The sequence below is a fragment of the Echinococcus granulosus genome (genome assembly GCF_000524195.1).
Source record: "Echinococcus granulosus chromosome Unknown EG_S00037, whole genome shotgun sequence".
NCBI lineage: Eukaryota > Metazoa > Platyhelminthes > Cestoda > Cyclophyllidea > Taeniidae > Echinococcus > Echinococcus granulosus.
In genome coordinates, this window is record NW_020170417.1 from 659,553 (window position 1) to 683,291 (window position 23,739).

At 43.4% G+C, this 23,739-nt stretch overlaps 4 protein-coding genes across 4 annotated transcripts; 2 read left to right on the plus strand and 2 right to left on the minus strand. All coding sequences in view use genetic code 11, as the record gives it.

Annotated features, from left to right (window-relative positions):
• Positions 1 to 394: 394 nt before the first annotated feature.
• EGR_05264 (39S ribosomal protein L11) lies at positions 395 to 4,839 on the plus strand (the record flags this gene model as incomplete). Its single annotated transcript, XM_024494513.1, has 6 exons — positions 395 to 403; positions 1,157 to 1,225; positions 1,685 to 1,822; positions 1,857 to 1,952; positions 2,001 to 2,106; positions 4,541 to 4,839. The coding sequence occupies 6 exons, from the start codon at positions 395 to 397 to the stop codon at positions 4,837 to 4,839; spliced, it is 717 nt and encodes a 238-aa protein (XP_024351134.1).
• A 920-nt stretch (positions 4,840 to 5,759) lies between these two features.
• On the plus strand, positions 5,760 to 6,727 carry EGR_05265 (Interferon-stimulated exonuclease-like protein; the record flags this gene model as incomplete). Its single annotated transcript, XM_024494514.1, has 3 exons — positions 5,760 to 5,919; positions 5,957 to 6,222; positions 6,275 to 6,727. 3 exons carry the CDS (start codon positions 5,760 to 5,762, stop codon positions 6,725 to 6,727), a joined length of 879 nt encoding a protein of 292 aa, XP_024351135.1.
• Positions 6,728 to 6,814: 87 nt separating this feature from the next.
• On the minus strand, positions 6,815 to 7,867 carry EGR_05266 (U6 snRNA-associated Sm-like protein LSm7; the record flags this gene model as incomplete). Its single annotated transcript, XM_024494515.1, has 3 exons — positions 6,815 to 6,890; positions 6,961 to 7,214; positions 7,799 to 7,867. The coding sequence occupies 3 exons, from the start codon at positions 7,865 to 7,867 to the stop codon at positions 6,815 to 6,817; spliced, it is 399 nt and encodes a 132-aa protein (XP_024351136.1).
• A 1,764-nt stretch (positions 7,868 to 9,631) lies between these two features.
• On the minus strand, positions 9,632 to 22,940 carry EGR_05267 (Kinesin-like protein KIFC1; the record flags this gene model as incomplete). Its single annotated transcript, XM_024494516.1, has 6 exons — positions 9,632 to 9,727; positions 10,484 to 10,659; positions 12,029 to 12,327; positions 14,288 to 14,392; positions 20,032 to 20,078; positions 21,225 to 22,940. 6 exons carry the CDS (start codon positions 22,938 to 22,940, stop codon positions 9,632 to 9,634), a joined length of 2,439 nt encoding a protein of 812 aa, XP_024351137.1.
• Positions 22,941 to 23,739: the final 799 nt, after the last annotated feature.

Genomic DNA, 23,739 nt, shown 5'->3' on the forward strand with positions numbered 1-23,739 from the left:
ACAGGATTCTCCTATACCCCAATCCAACTGTTAGAATTTACTTCAACTGTCTTCTACCTGTCCCATAACACGACTTGAACATTCCCGCAGGCTTTAACCTGTGACGTTCTCTGCATCTTAAGCACAGGCACAACTTGGATACATAACACCTTGCCATAAATCTTCCCGCTGGAATTTAAATGCTTTTATTCGGACTGTCGTGATTCGGTTCTACCTTAGAAGAAATCGCCATGGTGTAATCCATGAATTGCGGGAAAAACTTCGTGCTAAAGGATTTTAAGTCAGGCGCCACCGAAAACTTTTACTATATACTCACTTTTCAATTAGGCTGCTCATGCTTGTCGATCTTGATGATACGTCTAAAGATTAAAAAAAGGCTGCTCCAAATGTGATCATGAGGTTGGTAAGTATGAATTAATGTATTCATGATAGGCATAAGTGTGGATGTACGCATATGATAAAGAGATTTTGAAAGAATTAGTTAGCAGAGGCAGTAAAAATTCAATTTTTCCATGCATCTTTAATCACGATTGACAGCATTAACAATCTAAATGTGTGGAAGAAATTTTGAGCAGTAGATGGGAAGCAAAAAAATCATTATCTACCACCCGCAACTAAAAAGAGTCAACATTGTGCCTAAATCAGAATTAAGAGTCTTAAATGGAAATCGTCCAACAAAATGTGTACCTAGATATACTTCGCATTAGTCTAGTTTCTTCCAGTAGCATTAGGAGTTAAAGAATTTACCTTTTTGTAGAGCAATTGAAATAGCTCTGTTTAAAGCTCTCCTATGTTTTCTGATCAACTGGGAATTCGCACTGCTTTGGCTTTAAAACAACTTTTGTTTATCCGCACCAGATGCATGTAACCAAATATTCGCCAAGTTCCCCCAATTCTCTTTAACGTCATTGATCTAAACAAGCTTGTCACTGCGTTTTTGTAAAATTTTTACTAACACGAAGTTAACTTAGGCGATTTTCTTTTGTTCTTGGACAAAAGCCGATGAATCACACACCGAAACTCTCATGTCAAGTTTTAGTGCGAATTTAATTATTTCTCTAACAGATTTTTAAAGTTTATAGCAACTTAGGTGGATTCATACGAAATTTGTCGCCTAATACTTCGTTTTTGACTAAAAAAATGTCTTTCATTAAAGTTGTTGAATTTAATTGCGCGTGCTACAAACCTCGCTCCTTGTGTTCACTTTCTTCTGCGCACTTTGCAAGTTGGATTTCCCATTCATGCCATTTTTATTCAGTTTATGATGTTTGTAAAGGTTTTCATACTTTACACATAACATATTTGGCATATCTCTTCCCTTAGCGAGTTATCCTAGGTGTTTTTTGGACACAAGCTGGTAAGACCTTTTTCATTCTTGTATAATGTATTTCTTGCTATCACAAATATGTTTCCCACTTTTTTTGCATTATTCTTTTACTGACTGCCCTCATATCCCGCTGTGCATTCCTCTGCTCTGATTTTTGTCAGTGTGTTTGATACTTCTGCGACGTTTAGATTAGCCTAGTTATTCATTCTAGCATATATGAAACTCAAACATTTGTGCAGAAACGCTGCATCAATATATGCAGCGTAAACGGCATATCCTTTCACTTCTAGGTGACACTCCGGCGTCATTACTTAAATTACTAAATACCCTGCCCTTATAACCTCCTTTAGACTAAAGATGACCTCCCGTGTAACAAAACTGGGTAAAAAGGTCAAAGCAGCAGTGGACTCGGTCAGACATCCTCCCTTCATAAAAATGTATATCCCAGCACAGCAAGCAAAACCTGCTCCCCCTCTTGGCCCACAGTTGGGGAAGGTAGGCCTTTCTTCCCCCTTTTACTTCCATCTAGCGCAATATCAATATCGCCAATTTTTGCAAGGACTTCAACGAACGTACCAAACACATCAAACCTGGAGTTCCTATCCCCTGCACCATCATAGTTAATGTAAACCATTACCATTGCCTTTCAGACCATACGTTTTTAGCCTGACAGGAGCTATCAGCTACAAATATCGCATCCTCCCTCCCAATTCCTCCTTCGCATGGCTGCTGGCACCAAAAAGGGCGCTGCTACCCCAGGCTAGTTCAGAGAAATCTAAGTGTATTGCAGGAAAAATGTGCTTGTCATTGCTTTTATTCATCTTCTTCCTCTCCTCCTGAATCATCTTTTTCCTCGTCAGATTCTTCTGTTTCTGATTCTTCTGATTCCTCAACTTCCCCCTCCCCTTCGTAAGCGTTCCTAGTTGTAGACGTCTCTGTTGATGCAATTTTATCAGTGCTTCCTTTACTTGACTCGTCTTCTACCCATTCCTCCCCATTTCCTTTCTCTTCTTCTTCTTCTTCTTCTTCTTCTTCTTCTTCTTCCTCCTCCTCCTCCTCCTCCTCTTCTTCTTCTTCTTCCTCTTCGTCTGTCTTCTCTTCCTTCTTCTTCTTCCTAATTCCCTCTGTCGACTTTAATTTCCACACAGTTGGAGCAGCACCCAGCTCAAATTTTTTGTGTTTTATCAGGCCCGTCATGAGTATCCGTTTGGCTGATTCGTTGAGCTTTGTCATTAGCCACACGTGTCGAAAGAAACCCGCACCGGGCAGCAGTTGTCTAAGTCGCCTCACACAGCACATTTGTAGTGACTGTTGATCTTGGTGAGGCAGACTGTCCACCTTCAGAATCCCACCCAGTTTCTCAATCGCCTCCTTAAACTCCTCCCATTTTCGCCCAGCCAGGTTGAATACCGCGATGAACAGGCTCTTCCTCGCTCGACTGTCACAACCCTCCCGAAGGCTCAGTTGTAACAACGCGTTCACGTAGTTAGCCAACACTTCCTTCACTTGCATATCTACTCCATGGAAGATGAGGAGCTGTAGGAAGTAAATGAAATGCGTGTTAGTATTCTTGGTCTGCCGACAGGCTGCCATTACTTTCTCAAAATCCACCCTTGCCGCTAGCTTGCGCGCATCGCAACCGGCGATAAAAAGCTCTGATGAGCAGTCCACCATGGTCATAGGGCTTCGAAATTCTCGCCAGATGCACCACAGCGCCTCCCAGGCGTTATCTACCATCGTGGTGCTTTTTGAGACCACGCGTTTGCGCTGGTAAATGCTACAACTGAGTCGCTGTTCCTTGTTAAAGCTAATATGGGTAGGAGAAGTGGCGGCATCGAGCAGCCTGGAGTAGAGTTGAGCATTGGGTCTGCGGACGAGGAGGGCCGAGAACTCGAGGAGGCGGTAGGAGTAGAACCAGATACCTTGGGGATCTAGACAGTCCGCAGTGAAACAGGACGTCTGGATGCTAGCACCGGTTTTGTCTTGGAGAAGGAAGGTGAGGACACGTAGGCTGTTGAAGAGCATGGCGTAAGCGAGGGGAGTGAGGAGGAGGATAGTGGGACTGTGAAGGATACCGTCGAAGAGGCACAGGGCTTTATTCTCATCCACTGTGTAGAAGAGAGCAGTGGCCATACAGGGCGTTCGGCGGATCACACCTTCAACGTATTCCACGCAGTCGCGGCGGATTGCCGTGATGAAGGGCATGTTAATGATGTACGGGGGCAGTTCGAGATTACACATGCTTGGGCAGGAGTGCCTTGCAAAGCATCGATTAGCACTGCTGGAGGTTGCTTTGCGTAATTTGAATCCTCTCTTTCTCTACTCTGCCTAGGTGCATCGATTAAAGTCTAATTTACTGTCTTGAGACTGGAAAGCTCCATATTTTTTCAAACAAAAGCCACTTTTAGTCGAACTGGCGTTTCATCTTATGTATTATATGGTGTTAATTTTTACAGTTGTGAAGACATTTTTAACGGTGTTAAAATGGACATCCGCTAGACGTTGGCCTGTATTTGTTTGATGCCTAAGGTGTCTTCCTTGAGGGGAAGCATTTCTCTCTAGATCTCTTAATGCTTCTGTGGTTCTGTATATGACGTGATGTCTCTTTTTGTTGAGAGATCTCGGCACCGTACCTCACTTAAAGTGTTTTTCTTTTTCGGAATAGATTCATCGTCATCTTGCATTCCCTGTATGATGCACTGTTTTACATCAACTTTCGTAGCGCAGTTTCGCCTTGTGTTAGCTTGCTGATGCAACGAGGGGAGTTTGTTTGGGTCAATTTGTCGGCATACAATTGAAGAGTCCATCACTCGAACTATTTCTATCTACGACAAATTTTGGCTATTTAGTCACAGGCTTCATCGGTTGTCTCGTCCAAAAGGTCACGATGGGCATTTTTCTGTCCGTTTACAAATTACCTTATCCATTTTCTCTGAAAGTAATTAATCTACGATTTGGCCATCCATATCGGATTCGTTCCTCCTGTCATTTTTCGGTTACTCATTCATGAATCCACCCATCTCCCCTAAATTCGATTCGGGCCTGTCTACTCATCTACTCCCTCCTTTTTGCCAAACCCATTTAACCATTTGGTGGACAAACTTAATGACCACACTCAAGGCAGCCTGTCCGAGTAAGGACAGAAACAGCAAGCGATCATTAGCACAGGGGTTAAAATTATCAACCTCACCGCTCAAATTCATTGTGTTTCAGGCACGGAGGTTTCTGGTCAATTGACACTGAAGCATATATATGAGATTGCGGTGTTGAAGAGCGAGGACGCGGCGCTGCGCACGACTTCGTTGCAGGCGATCTGCGCCAGCCTGATCGCGGAGGCGCATCGCATGGGCATCGAGGTACTCTCGCGTGAAGAGGAAGCGGCGGTTCGCAAAGACCCCGATTCAGCTGCCAGCGCTTACGCCGAATTTCTGCGCCGACGTGATGAGGAAGTGGCACAGCGGAAGAAAGCTCTGGAGGAGAAGAAACAAGCCAAGATGATGCGTGTCTCATAGACTGCGGTAGATGCTCTGATGAGCGCTTTCTGTGTATATAAATTTGCTATGGTAGGAAAGGGGGAGTGGGGACTACATGCTGTCTCGCTTGTATTAACTTCAATTTGATTGTTGGGCGTGGGAGCTGGAGGTGATCCACGCGCTGACATCTAGGCTGCAACCACCGCTATCTGCTTGGGCGCGCGAGAAGGTAGCGGTGGGGGGTTGTACATTGGCGGATTAGCGCGTTCCCCTGCCTCGGAGCCCCCGCTGGAGCAATCTGTCGACTGGGCTGCTGGTGTCCACCTCAGAGTGATTGTGGTGCGTGATCGGGTGGGTGGCTGCGGAGTTCTCCAAGGCATTACATGGTTTCGTAGGACAAGTCTGTTAACCTTCAAGTAACGGCTGTGAGATGTGGGCGCGTGCCCAGCACCCATTATTTTCATTGGTAATAGCATTTATTTGAAAGTGGCCGTTGTGGTTGTTCACTCGTTTTATAGGGGGGAAGGGCATTAAGTTCCAGATAGAAAGAAATAGCTAGAGTTTTTTGACCAAACGTGAGTGCGGTATGATTTGTGTCTTCAGTTGAAGAGATACAAAGTCAAGTCTGGTCTCCTCTTAGTAATTAAATATGTGAAAGTTACATGGCGAAGCCTGAACACAGGAAATTCAACTGATTGTTTCAACTTATGAATAGCCAGCAAACTGCGGTACTTAGTGCAATAATTAAATTAAAAATGGTTTAGAAATTTGAACTCACCAAAATACTTTCCATCAAATCCCGTCTTGAACAATGACATTTGCCACAAACAATTCATAACTTTCGGAATCTTTCAAAAGGTACCCAATTAAATGCTTTTTTGATAAAACAGAAATCCCCAAATATCCAGCATCTAGAAGCTACTGATAGTGATGCTGTCGTTTTACTGGTTCTTATTCAGATGGAACTAGTCTGCACCAGAGGCGCCGCTGGTTTGGTAGTGTACCGTCAGCTTTACGACATGGGTCTTCGTTGGAAGAAGAAGAAAAAACATAGGCCGGGCGGGAAAAGACTAACAATGCAGCCGGTAGTGCCGAAGGGTCCCGAAAATACAACTGTAGGTGGGCGGCAATATCTTTTTACGTAATGCGGATTCAGGCTTGCAGTATCTTCGTGATAACATCTTCCCTGAAGGTCCCGTTGCTCTAGACTGTGAAATGGTCGGGGTCGGCGACGACTACAGAAGTGCTTTAGCCAGGGTCAGCATTGTCGCCCACGATGGTACCGTTCTCTACGACGTCATAAGCCGTCCCGAGGAGGCCATAACCGATTACCGAACCCGTTGGAGCGGAATACGCCCCTCCGACATGGAGAGAGCCATCCCCTTCGAGTCGGTAAGGGAGCAGGTTCTGAGAATTATCGCAGTACGTTTTCCACCCCCAAGATCTTATTACCCAATTACCCACGTTATTGGAGCCCATGTCCTATTTACAGAATCGTACCGTAGTTGGACACGCAATATACAATGACTTTGGCGTTCTTAAAATTGAGTACCCGCAAGAGCTAATTCGGGATATCGCCACCTCTCCTTACGCGAAAGCTAAAGCCCGAATACCAATAAAAGGACCTGCGGCTCTTCGCCACCTGGCCTACGTTTTACTCGGTCTGCGAATTCAATGCAAGGAGCACAGCTCCATCGAGGACGCTCAAGCGACTATGGCCATCTATCGGTTGGTAGAAAAGGAGTGGGAGGCTGATTTAAGAAAGAAGGCAGCTAAACGATTGCGCAATATAAAAACGGACACTGCTGACGCCAACACTGAAAGCAAGAGCTTCCCTTTACCCTTCAGCTCCAAAGTCAATGATTCCGCACTGCTCTCTGACGATGAGTACTGGACAGCGGTCGAAGAAAACGATTCCTCTGCCTGACTTTTGGAGGGTATACATCTTTTTATACATAGACATAGCAGACAAGACTCGCCTGCTTCGAATACAAAACTTCACAAAAGTCACGCATCACTCTGCTTTCTCAAACGGGTTTGAGATGGACTCCATTCCGTCAGCTGGGCAGACTAGTTCCACAGAAGGGCCACTAAAAAAGAATTTAATAGGTAATGGCCCCTATATCGCAATGAGACGTCTTGTTATGTTTGGGAATTTACCGACAGACGACCAGACCGAGTTCCCGAGTGTCCTCGGTGAGATGGGAAGGGTCCGCAGGATCTCGGAGGTACTCGATTGTATTGTCGAGAACCATGTTCTGAAGGTTGTCGCAGCCCTTCAAGACGCCTGTAGCCTCTCGACCACCAGTAAATTTAACGCGAATGTGCTTGTCCAGGTAGCGCGTTAGGTCGATGATGGACTCCTTCTTGGGGCGTTTGGCCGGAGTCGGTTGTTGGTCGCCTGACATGATTGTCTATGTTGCGCAAGATCGGGTTCAGCTATATAGCTAGGTTAAAAGAAATGCCTTTAGGGGAATGGAATGGGTTAATTTGTCCGTTCCCGTGAAGATGCCGTGCTCAATGTACGCCGTTCGAAAGGACGTTTTCAAAACCAAGGATACGAAAATATATGTAGGGGAAATAGGATGCCAGAACATAACGGATCGGGTATGTAAGCATGTGGCTTGGTACCCCAAACTTTTATTTTCGATGATCTGCGAACTCATCCTTTAATAGTTACAGTGATATCTAAGAAAAGTTGTGAAAAAAATTGAAAATTGGGTTAAAAAAAACTACAAAATGGCAGCGGAGGGCATTAGCGCATTGCATAAAATACGGTATAAATAGAATCTTAATCCGCCATTACACCCTCCTCACAAGCATTTCAAACTAACAATGAGATAAATGTTGGCTACTAGCTACACACCACAACATTGTATATAGCAGCGAAGAAGGAGAAAAAAAGCTTCGACAAAGAACATTGAATACAATTAGGAGATGCGAATCAGGACCAGTGGTACTGGTGAGGTACAACTCACCGATCTGCGAAAATAAGAACCCGGCTGTCGTCTAGGTAAGGTTGGCTCTCCACCAAATATGCTGTAGAGGGAATAAGTCGAGGGTACATATCATTGAAAATTTAGCATCAAAAGTTTGGAATAACGACTGTAGAAACGGTAATATTGCATAAGAAAGCTAGGTGCAGTGTTAAATGAGTGCCTGTAGGGCAAGTAAAATTTTCTAAAGAGTAAAAAAAATCCCTTTTTGTATATGCCAAAGCAATCCCGTTAGACAATTTCCCTACTGAACATTTGCACCTACTATTAAATGCTTTAATTCTGGTACTAATTATAATATTTAGATAGACTTGGTTTTTAAGTCTAAGTGCTGCGCAAGCAGATAATATTACTTTCTCCTTTCTGATTATTTAGGTGTGTCTTACTGAATCATTTTTTCTTTCGCTGTTTAAAAGTGGCTTTTTGAAACGAATGGATTTAATTAAACCTCTAATTACTACTACCCTAAAAAAAACAAAGTAAGCTTAGTTAGTGCTTTGAAATGATTCGGACATTTTCTTCTATTTTACAACATCCTACCTCATCTGCAGAATAATTTGTTTTATTGTTTGGCCCTAGGTCATTATACCACAACCGTCAGTTTAATACTTGTTGATATTGCATGAATAGATTATCTTGCCTTTTCCCGTGCAAAGAGTCAAGAAGCGATGCAGATGTGTATTCAAGTTGTCTTGATAATCAATTATCAGAGGACAAGAAACGACAGTCGAGTACGTCAAGCATAGTCATTCTGGGTAATACAATTGACTAATTATTCGCCTAAAGGAAATGAGTTTTCCGGTCGAAATACGCTGATTAACCAAGTAAGGTAATTTTTCTAAAAGCAATTTAAGGAGTTAGACTAATGGCTCGTAATGACCTCCTTGATGTTTATCGCCTCTCTATTCGAGAACAATTTTTCACTAGTATTGTATTAAATCTTCTTTATCTTCTTCGTGAATTTGGAACATCTGGCTTAGATTTTGACAGTGACGAAACTTTTGTAATGTTTTGTACCCTTAATTATTCAATATTGCTAGGAGGATGCGAGGTTTATATTTCGTAATTCAGACCAAATGAAACGGGGGATTGTCTCACCAAAAGTGATATCTGCTCTGAGAAATATTTGGCATGATACACAGCTACAGACATTTATAAAGTCACATGTTAGTCAGTATGGTGTTGCAACCACCTAGTAAGTTCAGGATCTTTTGCTTATTTATAGTTTCTTTTCTGAGCTCGAACGCATGGTTCAAGTTCAATTTCTTCCCTCTAATGAAGATATTTTGCACATAAAATGTGGAAATCGTGGGATTGAGGAGGAAACCATCTCTCGTAATGACAGTTACTTCAGGTTCATTCTTGCAATTTATCGTTTTCTCTAACGCTTTATTCCAGTCAAGATAGTTGTTTCCTTTTACTACAGGTTTATCCGCGTTGCCATGACAAGATCTTCAATCCATAAATGGGTCCAGTTCTTTGAAGATGTAGATGCCATTATTTTTATATCATCTCTTCTCGATTACAGCTCTTATATGGATTTTAGTCCTAAAAAGGTTGGTTTGTATATGTTTTTAGGCCTTTGATATGAGTTAATTTCTCTAAAATAAGTTATTGGCTGCTTGCTAGTACTTCATTGAACAAAAAAGAGTAGTCTCCAGGACGTCTAAAGACGAACATTAAGATATTGCATTATATGAATGAATAAACATTGCTGTAATATTAGCATGTGATATCTGGAATTTGCCTAAACAATTGCCTTACTTTTTCAAACAAAGAAGTGAATTAGGCCACTTTCTGATTCAAGCTAAAGAAAGCAACTTTCTTTAGCAAAATTAATGCAATGAAAAACTTTCATTGGACTTGTTTACAGGATAAACGAGCAAATATTTAATTAGTGCTTGTAGACTTTCTAGTGAAACCGCTATATCCTATTGATTTCAATACGCTTGAAAATTATTTCAAAACTGGATTATAATCTTGAAAATTTCATCGAAAAGGCTTACCACAAAAAAACTCAAGGTGACTAATTTTTTGTCTTCTCACCCCTCTTTCCCTGTCTATCCAATTCGTCAGCGTACAGGAAGCCGATCAGAGATGATTAAACGCGGTAGACTCATCGGGCTACTAGCTTGAATAGTTGTTTAGGGCTCTAGAAATGCAGTGAAATTGTGCAAATGTGCTTGGATCTGTCACTTTTGTACTTATTGGCATGTAAATGAGTAGCTCTACTTGTGGAAGAGCTTAATATTAGATCACTAATCCAAGGTAAGTGAGAAAAAAATTGCAAATAAAAACTTGAGGCATAAATACGGTAATGATTACCAGCTCTGATGCAATTTGATAATTGTCATATGTCCATTTGTGTGGCTTTCATTCTCGTAGAACGGGCTATGTATCAGGTACATCTTATTATTCTGGCCAGTCTCACATTCTGTACCCCCACCAAGCCTATAAATCAAGGGTTTTTAAGGAGTTACTGGGCTTATTCATCCCTGAAGTGTGTGGAGTTACCGTGTCAGGAGAACCACGCAGGCTTATTCATGTCAAAGATGGGATGAAACACCCCTTCCTCCCAACGAATGAAACACTTAATCCAGAGGTATTTATCCTTAACACTTAAGATTATTTGATTCGAAATCTGTCACCATTCATCCTAGGTGAGACTTCGAGACGACATGGACTACTTTGCAGCCATCTGCAACGGCAACTGGTTCACCAAATGCACCACAGTCTTCCTCATCCTCAATAAATTTGATCTCTTTCAACAAAAATTGGCTACCCTTCCGCTGAAGACCTGTTTTCCTGAATACAGAGGTAACTTTTCTCCCTCTTTTATTTTTAAAAAGCAAAGGCCAAAATCCTTTTAACAAAGAGGAGCTAATGACAGTGCTATCTTGTTTTAGGGCCTAAGGATTTACTTAGGCTAGTTCGTTCTCCGCATTTTAGGCTAATGATAAAGTGAACTAACTTACTGGGGGATGGAGGTCTAATCCCACCCCTAGGCAGGCTATTTTCGGGGTATTATCCTGTCCTTAAAATAAGGATTACGCCACATTCTGTGGTGTGCTGCAAAGTTAAAAGAGGCCACGTAAGTGTTAAATTTTGGCCGCTGCCTGCAATGATGGTCTGTTGCAGCACCTCACGCAAATTCTATCCAACAAATTTGAGGGCAGTGAGCTTTTGGGTCTTAGAGAATCGAGCTTCTCTCGACTTAAAGAGTAGACAACCTCGGTCAGGCTCACCGACATCGTTTGACGTGTGGAAGGACACGATAAGGAGGACCGATAGACTGGCGCATGTCACGTCCCTGGAAGTCACAATAGCAAGTCATTGCAGAGGGCCGCTCAATAATTTTCGTGGCTCAAGGTGTGACATAAAGGTACAAAATAAATCTTACATCAAAGGATTGGAAAACTGGAAGCTTAAATTGCACATCTGTGTTGGGAGTGTCTCCTACTCCAAAAAGAACCTTCCCTGTTTCAATTTTCGAGGCATTTTTGCTTTCGAGTTCTACCTCTTGAACACACCCCAGAACATCTCAAATTTTGCGCTCTCGGTTAGTCACCCTAATGGGCCGCTCCGCGGCTCTGCCAATTATGTAGTGGTCACGTGTCGATAGTGAGGTCGTGATCTCTTTGATTATCCCAATTATGAACTCAGCGGGACCCGTACTCGCGCATATTGGCAGCTGTTTACAACACGATGACACCAGTGTGGGGGTCGATTCAAGGAAAACTGTGCTCCTCGTTCTCCATTAATCATGACAATAGCATTCAAGAGTGTCAGTACAATTGAACACCCATTTGCCATCACAGTAGGGCGATTCCCAACCACACACGTAGCGGTGAGACTTTTGCACTGTAATGAGCTCCTCTGTTAGCGTATTGCTGAAGGCTGGATGAAGTACTTTAGGCCTCCCCTAAGATGTTATCACGTACCTGAGTCCAGGTGGAGGAGGTTTGGCAATCTGACAAAGCAAATGCCACAACACCAACGTGGTGACTGAAACCTGTGAGGACTAAGTATTCTGCGCAGTTCTGTGAGCGGCTGCAGCAGGCATCCTGTCACAGAAAAGGTGACTGAAAACAAAACCCCTTTAATTTAGTCCATATCGAAAGGTGACTGTGACGTTTTTCTTGCTCTCTCTCCTCTCCTCACTTAACTGTTGGCGATGGCCACAAAACCTTGCAAAATAAAATCGCGTCATCTAGTGAAATTTCCTTCAATACCTGCGGCTTCTTTTGCAGCAACTTTACTTAGAGAAAAATTTGACTTTATTTCTAAGGCCATCAACGTTAGAGAGCTTAGTATTTGACCGATGATTTGGCAAACACTTGATGTAACTGATGAAATCCACACGAAATGGGTCAATCTACCAGCGTTTCCGTTTCCGTTCTCATTGCTTCTCATCATCCTCCACAAATATGCATCACGTTGAGGAGGGGCCTCCTCTTTCAATAATGCCCTATTGTGCGTCACTGCTGACATGGTACTAGCCCTGAACACCCTTAAATCCTTTTTAAAGTGCCTGATAAAATTATTTATCGACATCCTCCTCAACTGGAAGGCAAAAGTCGAGAAAGCTTCAAAGCAAATGGTACTGTTTGATGGTTGATTGACTTATAGTGAGCGGTGGCTTTTATCCATTTTTATTACAACTTTCGTTATGCGAATGAATGGACCCTGGACTTGCCCCCAAACAATTCACCCCGCAGGCTGGAGACGATGTTTTTCGTCAGGCATTGTGAACGTGATAAAAGCCAAACAAAAGCTGCAACTTATCGAAACAAAAAAGAATTGTTACAACTCGAAGGTGGGCAAAAACCAGCTAGGACTGGCAAATAGGTGGGACAAAAGTCCTCTTCTCCCAAAACACTTCGCAGCTCATACCACCTCAAAGCTTACCCGTGGGACAACCTCATACTGCATTGGGGGATGGGGTGAAGGGGGGTTGGTGGTGATGCAGCTTCACCTTAACCTCATCCTCATTCGCCGCATTCCTCTGATGTAATTCCTCCTAGTAATGGAGATCGTCTTCCTTTTGGCAATGGTGTCAGACAACCACGGAATAAATTAGACAGTTTAATAACAAGAGTGAAGTAGAATCGGAGGTGCTTTATAAGATAGGAATTTCGCAGTTGCCTTGTGTCTCGTCGGAAAGGAACTAAAGATTTTGAAGTCGCCCGATGACTAGTTGGATTATTGGAATGGGCAAGATGTTCAGCAAGACGAGAGATGCAGTACATGAGCTCGCCTGAGGAGCCTCTGCGATCACCTCGACCTGACTTGTTGGTTGCCTTTGCAACACGGGTGAGGGAATATGCCAAATTTCTACATGACCTACTTAGAAACGGAGGTAAAAGCCTTCTGTCTGATGTCAAGAGAGAGTGTTATTTTGGCTTAAAGAGATCCCATTGGAGGAATGGGGAGGAGGAGATGGACTAGTCATTATCCCCCTCCCACGGGTGTTGACTTGCGATGATAAGATCTGTTTCCGATTTGTTTAATGGTCCTGGCTTTGAATTGAATGGACGCATGGATGAATACAGAATGGATGGATGTGTGGGCGGGTGGTGAATAGATGGAAGGATGAATACAGGATAGATGGGAGAATGAATGTGGGATGGATGAAAGCATAAATAGATAAATGGGTAAACGAAGTGTATTATTGCATGCCCTGGAGTTGGAACGACTTATATCTTACCGAGTAGGCAATTTTCCATCGCATTTGTTGATTTGCCTTTAGTACATGAAAAATCCTATCCTTCTTAAGACACTTACTTGTTAATAGTAAGAGGGTTTCCCGTTGTTTAAGAATAGGATGCCTTCCACACCTTTGAATGATTTGTCACCATTTCTGGGTGAGATTTTCCGCTCCTGCACCTTCTTTAGATGCCCAGCAACGGATTTGACGAGAAACTTTCGTAACTTTGATACTAAATCCAACTTATCTTGTAAAGCCGCCAGCCTCGAATCCTAGGCACTAGGTTCGTCAACTTGGCGCTTTATGAAATGAGGACTCAAAAGGTAGAACCCACAGTAAAGAGTAGCATATGGATGGAATACCACATTTCCTACAAAAAAGTCGTACACTTTGTCCACATCTCTCCAGGCTACTGCGGAAACCGCTTGAACCCTTTTTAGGGGATCCTCAAGTGGCAACCCACCCCTTTCTGCACCTGCTTATTTGGGAGGTAAGTTAGGAGTAAACCCCTCTAACGAAGGTTTTAAATAGTAAGGTCGGTGGAGGGAATGCAAGACCCGGTCAGATCTTAGAAGGGATCGTCCAGTACCGAAGTATACCTGCTGATGCATATCCAATCCGAAGGGCGGAGTTGTGAATTATTAATTGACCAGCATTACTTTGAGAGGGCAAAATAAACCCATGAAAAAATTAGGAATTTATGGCCTGATTTTTTGTTTCAAATTCCATAATAATCTCGTCTTTACCCATTCGCCTTTTCCATAAAGCTCATCTCTTCAAACACAGTGCTGGCCAATCAGTGAGGCTGTAAATTTGTGTGATTTTTAATTTCGGTACCATTTTTAACCAAATTAGTCGAACATACTTTGGAGTAAATAGATAAATTTGCCTATTTTTTAGGTTAAATTAAATTACGGATTGTATTTTGTCAACAAGGTTTCGTAGGGGCTAAATATCTTCAAAGGCCAAAGGCCTTCCAAAGTACTTTACAATTACTTTATTTTCCTTTTTCAAACTCAAGGAATGCAACTTCCCCTCTCTTATTAATTGCCGGTTGAAGGATAAAAACGTGGAGCCTGGGCGACAGATTCTAATTTGTTGATCACATGATGGAAGTATTTTGGGTCATCCTTTTATTTATTATTTGATTGAAAAGCTTAAAGTTGGGAGAGAAATCGGTTCTTCGTGTACTTATCCCTGCTTCCATGGCAAAAGGACGGACTACATTCACTTTTTACCCGATCGCAACATCTGATGTGATAATATGAATTCCCATATAAATACGAGGTGGGTGGATAACTAGATGGAAGAACAGGTAGACTGATGGATGCCTGCGATGGTGGATGGAAATGTCTGGGTGAAGTGATGGATAGATGGAAAAGGGGGTGATTAAGAAGTCGTGATGTATCTACTGCTTCAACTACGATCAAAAGGTGTTCTTAGAAACTTCATCAAATCCCTCGGACCTGGCCAGCCAGTTCAACCTCTAGCTGAAATGGCTGTAGAATCAGCAAAATAAATTGACTCAAATCTCTTTAATGCCAACAAATTTGACCTCTGGAGACATTCTTGGCAAGTGAAAATTTATTATTAACATAAAAGCGACGCATTTCTGCTCAAATTTGGGTGGAGTGTGACAGCTCTGCTCTCCGTTGAGAGTTGATGAATTGGACTGCTTGTCCAAATCGTAAATCCCCTCCGCAGTTTATCCACCCTCACTTATTGGTTTCATCACATTGCGTCAGCGTCTCAGCTGGATTCCCAGTTAAGACATTCTAGAACCAACTGTTTGGTAATGAAAGCAATGATTGAAGCCTTCTGTCCGGATCGAAAAGCCAAAACCGCGTTTTAGATAAACCGCTTCGCTGAACGCGTACATGCCTCATTAATTTTCACATTCCAATCTCTTGGCCATAAGTTATGGCACGCTCAACTTTGCTTCAAATGGGTTAGTTCTTTCAACTTTGCCTCTCTATCGCATGTCATCAGTCTGTAATTATTAGTTTTTTGTGAATGACAGCTGACCAAATGACAAGTCACTTTTTGAAATTAAGTTGTCCAGCCCACCTACCAGTTTGTCCCCACGAGGGATTTCTTGGTGTCGCTCATCACAGTCATCAGGAGCAACATCAGTACCTCCATAATCGCTGCCACCATCAAACTCATGAAGTTGGTCCGATAGCCAAAATACCACCAATCTGTCAATACGATGCTCGTGTCACTGTGACCCCCACCACTCCCCCTATTTTGAACCCTCCGTATCACAAAGTGGCGGCTGCTACTGTTTGGCATTATTTTAACCTGTCCGCTTTACCAACTCTGGCTTCAAGGCGATAGAAGCGAAATTCCTGTAAACTCAGTCGTGTCGGAGTTGAAGGGTAACGCGATTGCGGGATATTCCACTGAGAAAAGCCAAGAAGAACTTATATGCCTCTCACAAATTATTTTTTAAGCCTGAGTGTTCTAAATTAGACATTTTCTCATCAAATAATGCACATAAAGTCGACGGAACTGTGCGAAGTCGTCACTGAAAACGTGCACAAATCCAGCGTATTTTGATTTTGACGCTAGACAGCTCTTCTTGCCGCCCATGGACTCCTGAAACATTGAAAAGACAAATCAAACCCTCAACTAACGTTAAACAATTTTCATATCCTAGCTTTTGTTATCCAACGGAATGCAGTTCCTTCGAGACTATTAGTGTTTTTCTCACCGAAACAACTTCCGGTTACAAGAATTTAATCCAGATTGTTACCACCACAATTCCTTCTCTTTAACTTGGCCAAGAAGATGCCAAATTTATCTCCAAGTTGGTCATTCCTAACATTAGAATGTTCGCAAATACTTTAACTTTACCCTAATCATCATTCTGACACTTTGTGCCAAGAAGTGGAAGCTAGAAATCCTTCCAGCTTATTGATTTTCCCCTCAAAACCACACATAAATCGGCCATGTTTTGAATGTTAGCAAAAAGGTGTCCAATTCTTAAGGATTACTGACTTTTCTCCTTCCAGGGACCGGCGATGCAACTGAGGCTGCGAAATTCATCCAACAACGCTTTGAAGCCCTTAACAGATGCAAAACGAAGCGAGTGTTCACGCAGGTCATGTGTGTCCAATCAGACGTCGAGGCCATCCACCAACTTGTCGACAAGGTGATCCAACTCACCGCAAAGCCATCGTCGCCACAATCGAAAAAGTCTGGATAATTTTTTTATTCTATATGAAGCTAATTGGTGGTCAGATTCTATGGAATTATGGATGGTGATAACTCTCGAGGGTCAATTTTTATGGCAATAAGCATTAGAGAATGTGAGAGGGTAGTCGTAACATGAAGTGTTCGGAAAAATGATTGCCACTAGTCCCTTCATTTTGCTGGTTAAAAGTGGCAATATATAAAATATTCAGTTGGAAAAGGTTTGGCTAATGCCTTGAGCAAACAGCTATTTCAAAAGATCACTTCTTCTGAGGCTTGGCAATTGCAGAACTAGGAGACCCAAGTTGAGCTCAAGTGGACTTTTCTGGAGGTTGCCCAACCTCAAAGTAGGCGTGAATTAGCTTGGCAGGACATTGAAGCCTCCTGATGGGACTCCACTCCATGAATCACATGACATGGATGAATCAGTTAGCTTTACTTGGAGAGAAAAGAAGGTACACTTACGTGTCTAATCTCGTCTCAGTTTATACGCTTGTTTGAGTAAATTGGGAAGAGATTGTGCAATGACCCGACTCCATCAACCACCTCAATGTGTTGGCTTGGCATTGTATCCGTCGGAATACTTGAGAATTCCTCTCCAATGACATATAGTCTGGTTAAGATATTCGCTTTGTCTCTGCAACCCTGGATTGGTTTACTCTAGCCACCTCCGTTTCCACCTCACTTTTATTTTTAAAACTTTCTATTCTAATCGGGGAATACGAAGGATGGGGAAGAATCAGCACCGCCTTACCCCTTTTACAGGTGAGTTGCGTGGCGTCATGGGCTCCTACGTTGTGATGTCCTGCTAGGTTGACTTATTTAGGATTTGTTAAATGTTTCGGGTCACTTCTCCGGAAAGATTCCGTTACCATGTGCCTTTACGTTGAATCGATCCGCATCAGGTAGGTGGATCGCGAGTGAAATCGTATTCTGACCCACAAAAAGTGATCAGCAGTCCACGATGTGCCCATAAGGAGAAAAATTGTTTGGGATTGGAGTAGTGAGTGTTCACGAACGGCATGCGTGGATTAATAAGTAGATCCTTTGGAAATGCCCAATGGCATTGTTAATCGCTTGACAAGCATTGCTATCTCCATCCACATGGCAATCGGGTAGGAAATCAACGAGTTGTTTCAATGTTCTTAAATCAAGTGAAGAGCGACTTGACGGCTTTCGATGGTCGTTGTCATCTGTTAATGCCTGTGAGTGAGATCTATTTGTCTGGCTTCTGCGATGTTCATTTCCCAATGTTTTTGATGCAAACAAGCTGTTTCAACATTTGCAATTAATCTCGAAGTAATCACTCTTGATTAGGAATAGACGACCTTCCTGAACGTGAGGTGCCTGCTTTTGGGTGATTTGTCACCGCAACTAGAATGAAAATTCTGCCAGCGCACCATCTTCAAATGCTTCCCAGTTTCTGCAGTCCCGAAACCAAGTCAAATTCGGTGCATAAGGCAGGCAAGCTTGAATTGCCACCACCGGGTTCGAGCAAAATTTGTTGAAGTGAGGGCATACAAAGTAAGCGAGAGCAGAAAGGGTGCCATCACTCGTACACCAACACATTTTCCTCCACCATTCCAGATGGAATTATGCTTACATGACCATCTAAAGCTCAAAACTCCTTACATCTTGACATCTGGGATTAATTAGGACCATCTGTTCTCCAAACCGTAACTTCGCCATTTCTCTAAAGTCTTTTGTACGCATTAGCGCAGAAATTGCGCTTGACAGACGCGGCACCCGCGGAGGACAAATTTGTCCACGATTATTCAGGCTCTTAAACACGAGGCTCGCCAAGTGAACATGGAATAGACGTCAAACTGCAGAGCGAGTGAGACACATTAAATGCGCCACTTTACTAAGAGAAGTCAATTTATTTTAGCCCATTCTAAGACGTGCTACATCTACTGGAAATAATTTCCTTAATTAAAAAACAAAGAAATTTTCCAGGAAATTATCTGGAAATCCCGCAGTATACACCAATATCTGTCTAGCAAGTCAGCTGTTCCTACAGATTAGTGTAATATTGCCTCCTTTGAGGTGGAGGGGACCGTTAATCCTCCGCCCCAAACCACCACAAGGGTGGAGGAATAGCGTTTCCTCATAAATTGAGTGTCCCAGTCAAAAGATATGTGCCAAAACTGCAGTCACTTCCGGCAGGTTAAAATCCCAGGGAAGGAATAGAACTCTTGCGCAGAATCACCAGTAGCTTGTCAGAACTCCACTGATGTGACTAGCGCAGAGTGCTACGAAGCTTCCAATCTACCACAGCCACGATTGGGAGGAAATTTGAAAGGACTTTGGATGAATGGATGAATAGATGGATAAAAGATGGGAGGCTGCAGTTCAAAGGAAACAAGAGATCCATCGTCTAAATCTCCCTTAGATGTGATGACGAATTCCACCTACCTTTACTATTTCAACAGCATTGGGTTGCTCGAACCAAATCTGCAGAGCGCGGTACTATGTGTAAATGGCTGGATGGATAAATTCCAGAACATTTATTAAATGAGTGAGAACAGCTTGATAGAAGTGCATTCCATGATGTGTCGGGGGAGGAAAACGAGTAAATCAGGAAAGAATGTAATTTTTTCCGTGAACTTGAAAACCTGCACAGGAATGACGTGCTACCAAGCTTCGCTGGATCCAAATGCGCTACTGAAATGTTTAAGTAGCACACCTAAATATTTGCCCATGGGAATTCGATCAAGTGATAGGCTTGTAAGATTATAAATAAATGAATAATAAGTGACTTAGTGACTTATGTCCAAGGATAGCATTTTACTTTACGATGACAGGACGAGTGTCTGGCACAGGCAAGTGTGTTGCTTTGTCAGTTGCTTAGACCATTCACAACCATCTGCCCCACAACCTTGAAGCAGTAATCCCTAGTTTATACAAATCCGCATATCTTGTGTGCGATTGAGTGTGCACCCAAAGCGCTATCTATTGTCACACAAGCAAGAAATAATGTCTGGCCTTCCACAGTTCTTACCACATGATAGAAGACCGTTCCTTCCTTTTCGGTGCATTTCACCCACAAGCACTACACTTGCCATTCTGTTAAGCGTCACTTTTTAGTGTTTCCCAATAAACTGCAACATATCGTCCACTGACTCAAGCCATGTAAATTCTTTAGGTGAAATATCAAACCCGATACGATTAATCCTCGAAAATCGTTGCATTTTAACCTCCTGTCTGAGATCAAAATTCGCACTGGTACCTCACGTAGGTTTCCATTTTTAACCTAGAAGACGTTATTTTTTTCTGTAAAAAGACGGGTCTAATCTACCATCTGCAAGCGTCTCCTCATCCACCATCACCTACTTCCGGTAATCAGCAGGACTACTACTTTCAAATGGCAAAAGTAATTGCTGTAATTATTCCTAAATCAAAATGTGTTTCCTCTTTGGACCACCGGCAGAAACAAGACTGAATGTTCCCATATTTTTCCCGGTGAAAGATAACAACACAGACTCGCGCTCATGACTGGAAGACAGAGAAGACATGAATGATTGAAAATAAGGCAAAGAGGAGGCAGGGAAAGGGAAGGGAATGGGTGGTCAATCAAACTGCCGGACAATTCTCAATTCAGCTACATCCATTTTCACGAGCGAGTCGCAAAAAATCGCCATCCTAGAAGGTCTGTACAACCAATAGATAGAAGAGGGGGAGAGGTAGTCCAACGGTGATTAGGATCTGGGTGTCAGGTTGGACACCAAAATTCGGCTATTCTTTGCCGGTCGACCAAGCGAAACTTGCATCGCTCGTTGAGCGAATTCAAGAGCCTTCAACGTGCGGTCTAAATGCTTTTGCTCTGGTGATGCTGTTACAATAAGTACGCATTTAGCCTGTCCCCCCAGGCATGGTTTGAGCAGGTGGGTTAGTTTGGAGTCCCGGTAAGGAATAGCCAATCCAGTAGAGGCGCATTGACCCGATTTCCGGCGTAGCGTCTCAAACACTCGTGCTAGGGTCACAAGAGATCGATTAATGTACCCCGTCTCCATATGGAGCGTCTCGTCGGCTTCTATGCGTTCCGCGGACTCTGAACCGGCTAGGTCGCACAGCACGAGAGAGGAGGTTCTACGCTGATTGTCCAGCGTACTGACCAGAGTGAGATGCATTCGGATGATGAGATGGGAGCGCGAGGACTCACTGTTCAACCGGGTGGAGCTCACCTTGCGTCGAACGTAGCCCTTCTCGATCCAATGCATCGTCTCCTGCTCTGATGTTGTGATCTTCTCTTCCGCATTCACCAATCGCACATCAGATCCGTTATCGCAGAGCTTCACAGGGGTGATCTGTGGAGCTAGGAGGTCGTAAATCACCTCATTATGGATCTCAAACATGGCAATGTTTATTTCAGTGCACCAGATGCCTTGAAGAGGATCACAAAGAGCAAACACTTCCGTAACAGCACGCCGGCAGATACCCGGACAATTTTTAGTTCCTTGCATAGTATAAGTCTTCCCGCTTCCAGTAGGTCCATAGGCTAGAATACACACGTTGTAGCCGTCCACGAAGGATCCAACAATTGGCTGGATCTCTTCAAAGATGTCTGCTTGATTAGCATTCTCCTGAAAGACTCGATTGAATGCAAAGAACTCATCTCGAGCTGTATATGCCTGTGGCTGATTGTAACCGAGTTGGCGCTGATAGGCCACAGAAATGGGGATGGATTTCCCACAGACGAAAATCTTATCCATTGCACAGAATTCAAAGGGAGACTCCACATCCTCGTCACATTCTTCAGATGGTCTAAAACGACTGATTACTCGGATGTTCCCGTTCACCTCCTGCAGTTGGTTATGCAATTCACGCCGAGTTTCAGTCTCCGAGATGTAAAGCATCTGTAGACGTTGGTGATCAAATTGCAGATTCTCATAGGCCTCTTTTAACTGACCATACTCAACACTCTTTTTTGCTGCAGTTTTACTTCCTGCTTCTGCTATACTCAGTTGGTTTCGTAGACTTGAATTCTCCGCGGAGACCTTTTCTGTTCGAACCCGCTGATTGGCCAGTTCTGTTCGGATTCTATCCAAATCCATTTTTAGTTGATTATTTTGGAGAGTTAAGCCTTCACGCTCCTTGACGTTTTCATTGTAGGAAGTTTCCAGCTGCTGATTAGCTGCTTTGAGATTTTCGTTGTCACAGACAAGTCGCTTCACCTCAAGAGTTGTATTTTCCAATGCCAACTCCGTGTGTGCATGGCCCTCAAGTTTCTTCTGCAATTTGCAGCTCAGTTGCATCAAGGCCTTGATTTGCGCCTCCTTGCTGTCACGCTCGGTTTGAAGTTTTCGGCACTTCTTGTTCAATTCCAGGTTCTCTGAAACACAGCCCTCGGAGTAGGTCTTCAAACACTGGTGTTTCTGCAAAAGACTACTGTGACTCTGTGTTAGTGCATCAACCTGTTGTTGAAGGTTCTTCCTCTGTAGCATCAATAGCTGCATCATGCGAGCCATTTTGAGTCGATGCTCTGCTTCTACCTCCGTCTTATTCCGCCTCTCTGGATCCAGGTCTTGAATCTGTTTCATAGAACGCAAAAGCTTTCTCATTACACATTCCATCACTGTCTGCTTTGTCTTAAGCATCTTTATGTGATTGGAGGAGTCCAAAGGTTTCTGAGTCTGGGAATCTCCTGCAGGTTCAGTGCCTGCCAGGCTGGTATCCAGCATCGTCTCCGAGGTCGCTTCCATCTCTGCCAACTGTTCCACGACCTTTTCATCGGAAAGCTCCTGTAGCGCCTTTGGTAGCATGTAGGGCTGCGCGTCAACGGACAGTGGCTGTTGAGACATCTGGGGAGTTGGTTGATTGCAAAAATGATTGGAATTCCGTAAAAACTGAGTGGAGGGTTGTGTGCTATTGAAGTGCTCCGGGATAGGAGGTTCAACAGGAGGAACATCATGACTTGGATAAAATCCACTCAATGCTGCCTGCACATTTCCAGGTATTTGGGATGTTTGGATACTACCTTGTCCACTGTTGTTGTACTGGTTCATTTGGCCATTTAAATCAATCTGATTAAATGAAATGCCTTGAGAAAGATTTGAATTAATGGAAAGGAACTTATTTTGATTAGCTGGTTCAGTCTCTACCGTGGGGGGGCCAGGATTCAGTTCTGGGGGTAGCCTACTAGTCGTGGAATTCACTGGCACGGAATTTATCTCCGGCTTAAGGTTTATCGTAACAGATTTTCGTGCTGGAGGATTTTGTGATTGTGGCTGCATGTCAGCCATCGTTCGTACCCCCGCCAGTGATTGGCTCTGAGATAGAATTGAAGTTCTACATTGAGCTGTTGGCTTTATGGGCTCCGATACTACTGATGCAGGCGCTGGTAGTGATGACTGCTCCTGTCCTTCCTGCTGTGTTGTTGGCTCCATGGAATACTGTTGCTGTGGTACTACAGGCATTGATTGCGATGGAATAGCATATTGTTGAGGCGCCATAGGCATCTGCCTAGGATGCACGATTAAGGGCCTATTTTGCATCATCATCACGGGTTGCTGTATCATCATAGGCCGTTGCGGTTGCATCATCATTGGTGGTGCTGCCAGTGGCTGCCCATTTCGTGTCATTATGGCATATCTTGGCTGGCCTACCTGTGGTATTGCGCAAGTACTAACCACATGACTTGGCTGTTGTGTCATCATAACACCCTGTGGTTGGGTGGTCAGCATCGCCTGAGGCATGCTGCTTTGATATGCCTGCATTCTGCCAGCCTGTTCACCCTAATTGCGCCCTCTTGTCGTGTTTCCTTCCGCCTGTCTACCTGTCGCGGCTGTTAATTCGTCAACGCTGCACAAATTCACTTTCCCGCCTCACACAATTATCGATTTTTAGCCTCGCTACACGTTTACGCGCTGCGATCAATCGATCAGCTGACGGCACCTGGACGCGCGCACTTCAAATAGCCACTCGAGGAGGACGCATCTCCTCGAGATTATTCTGTAATAGGTGGTCTTTTGAAAATAAACTAAATACTTTTTCATACTTTTTCTCTCACAAGTACGCGTTTAACATGAATTACTTTCCACA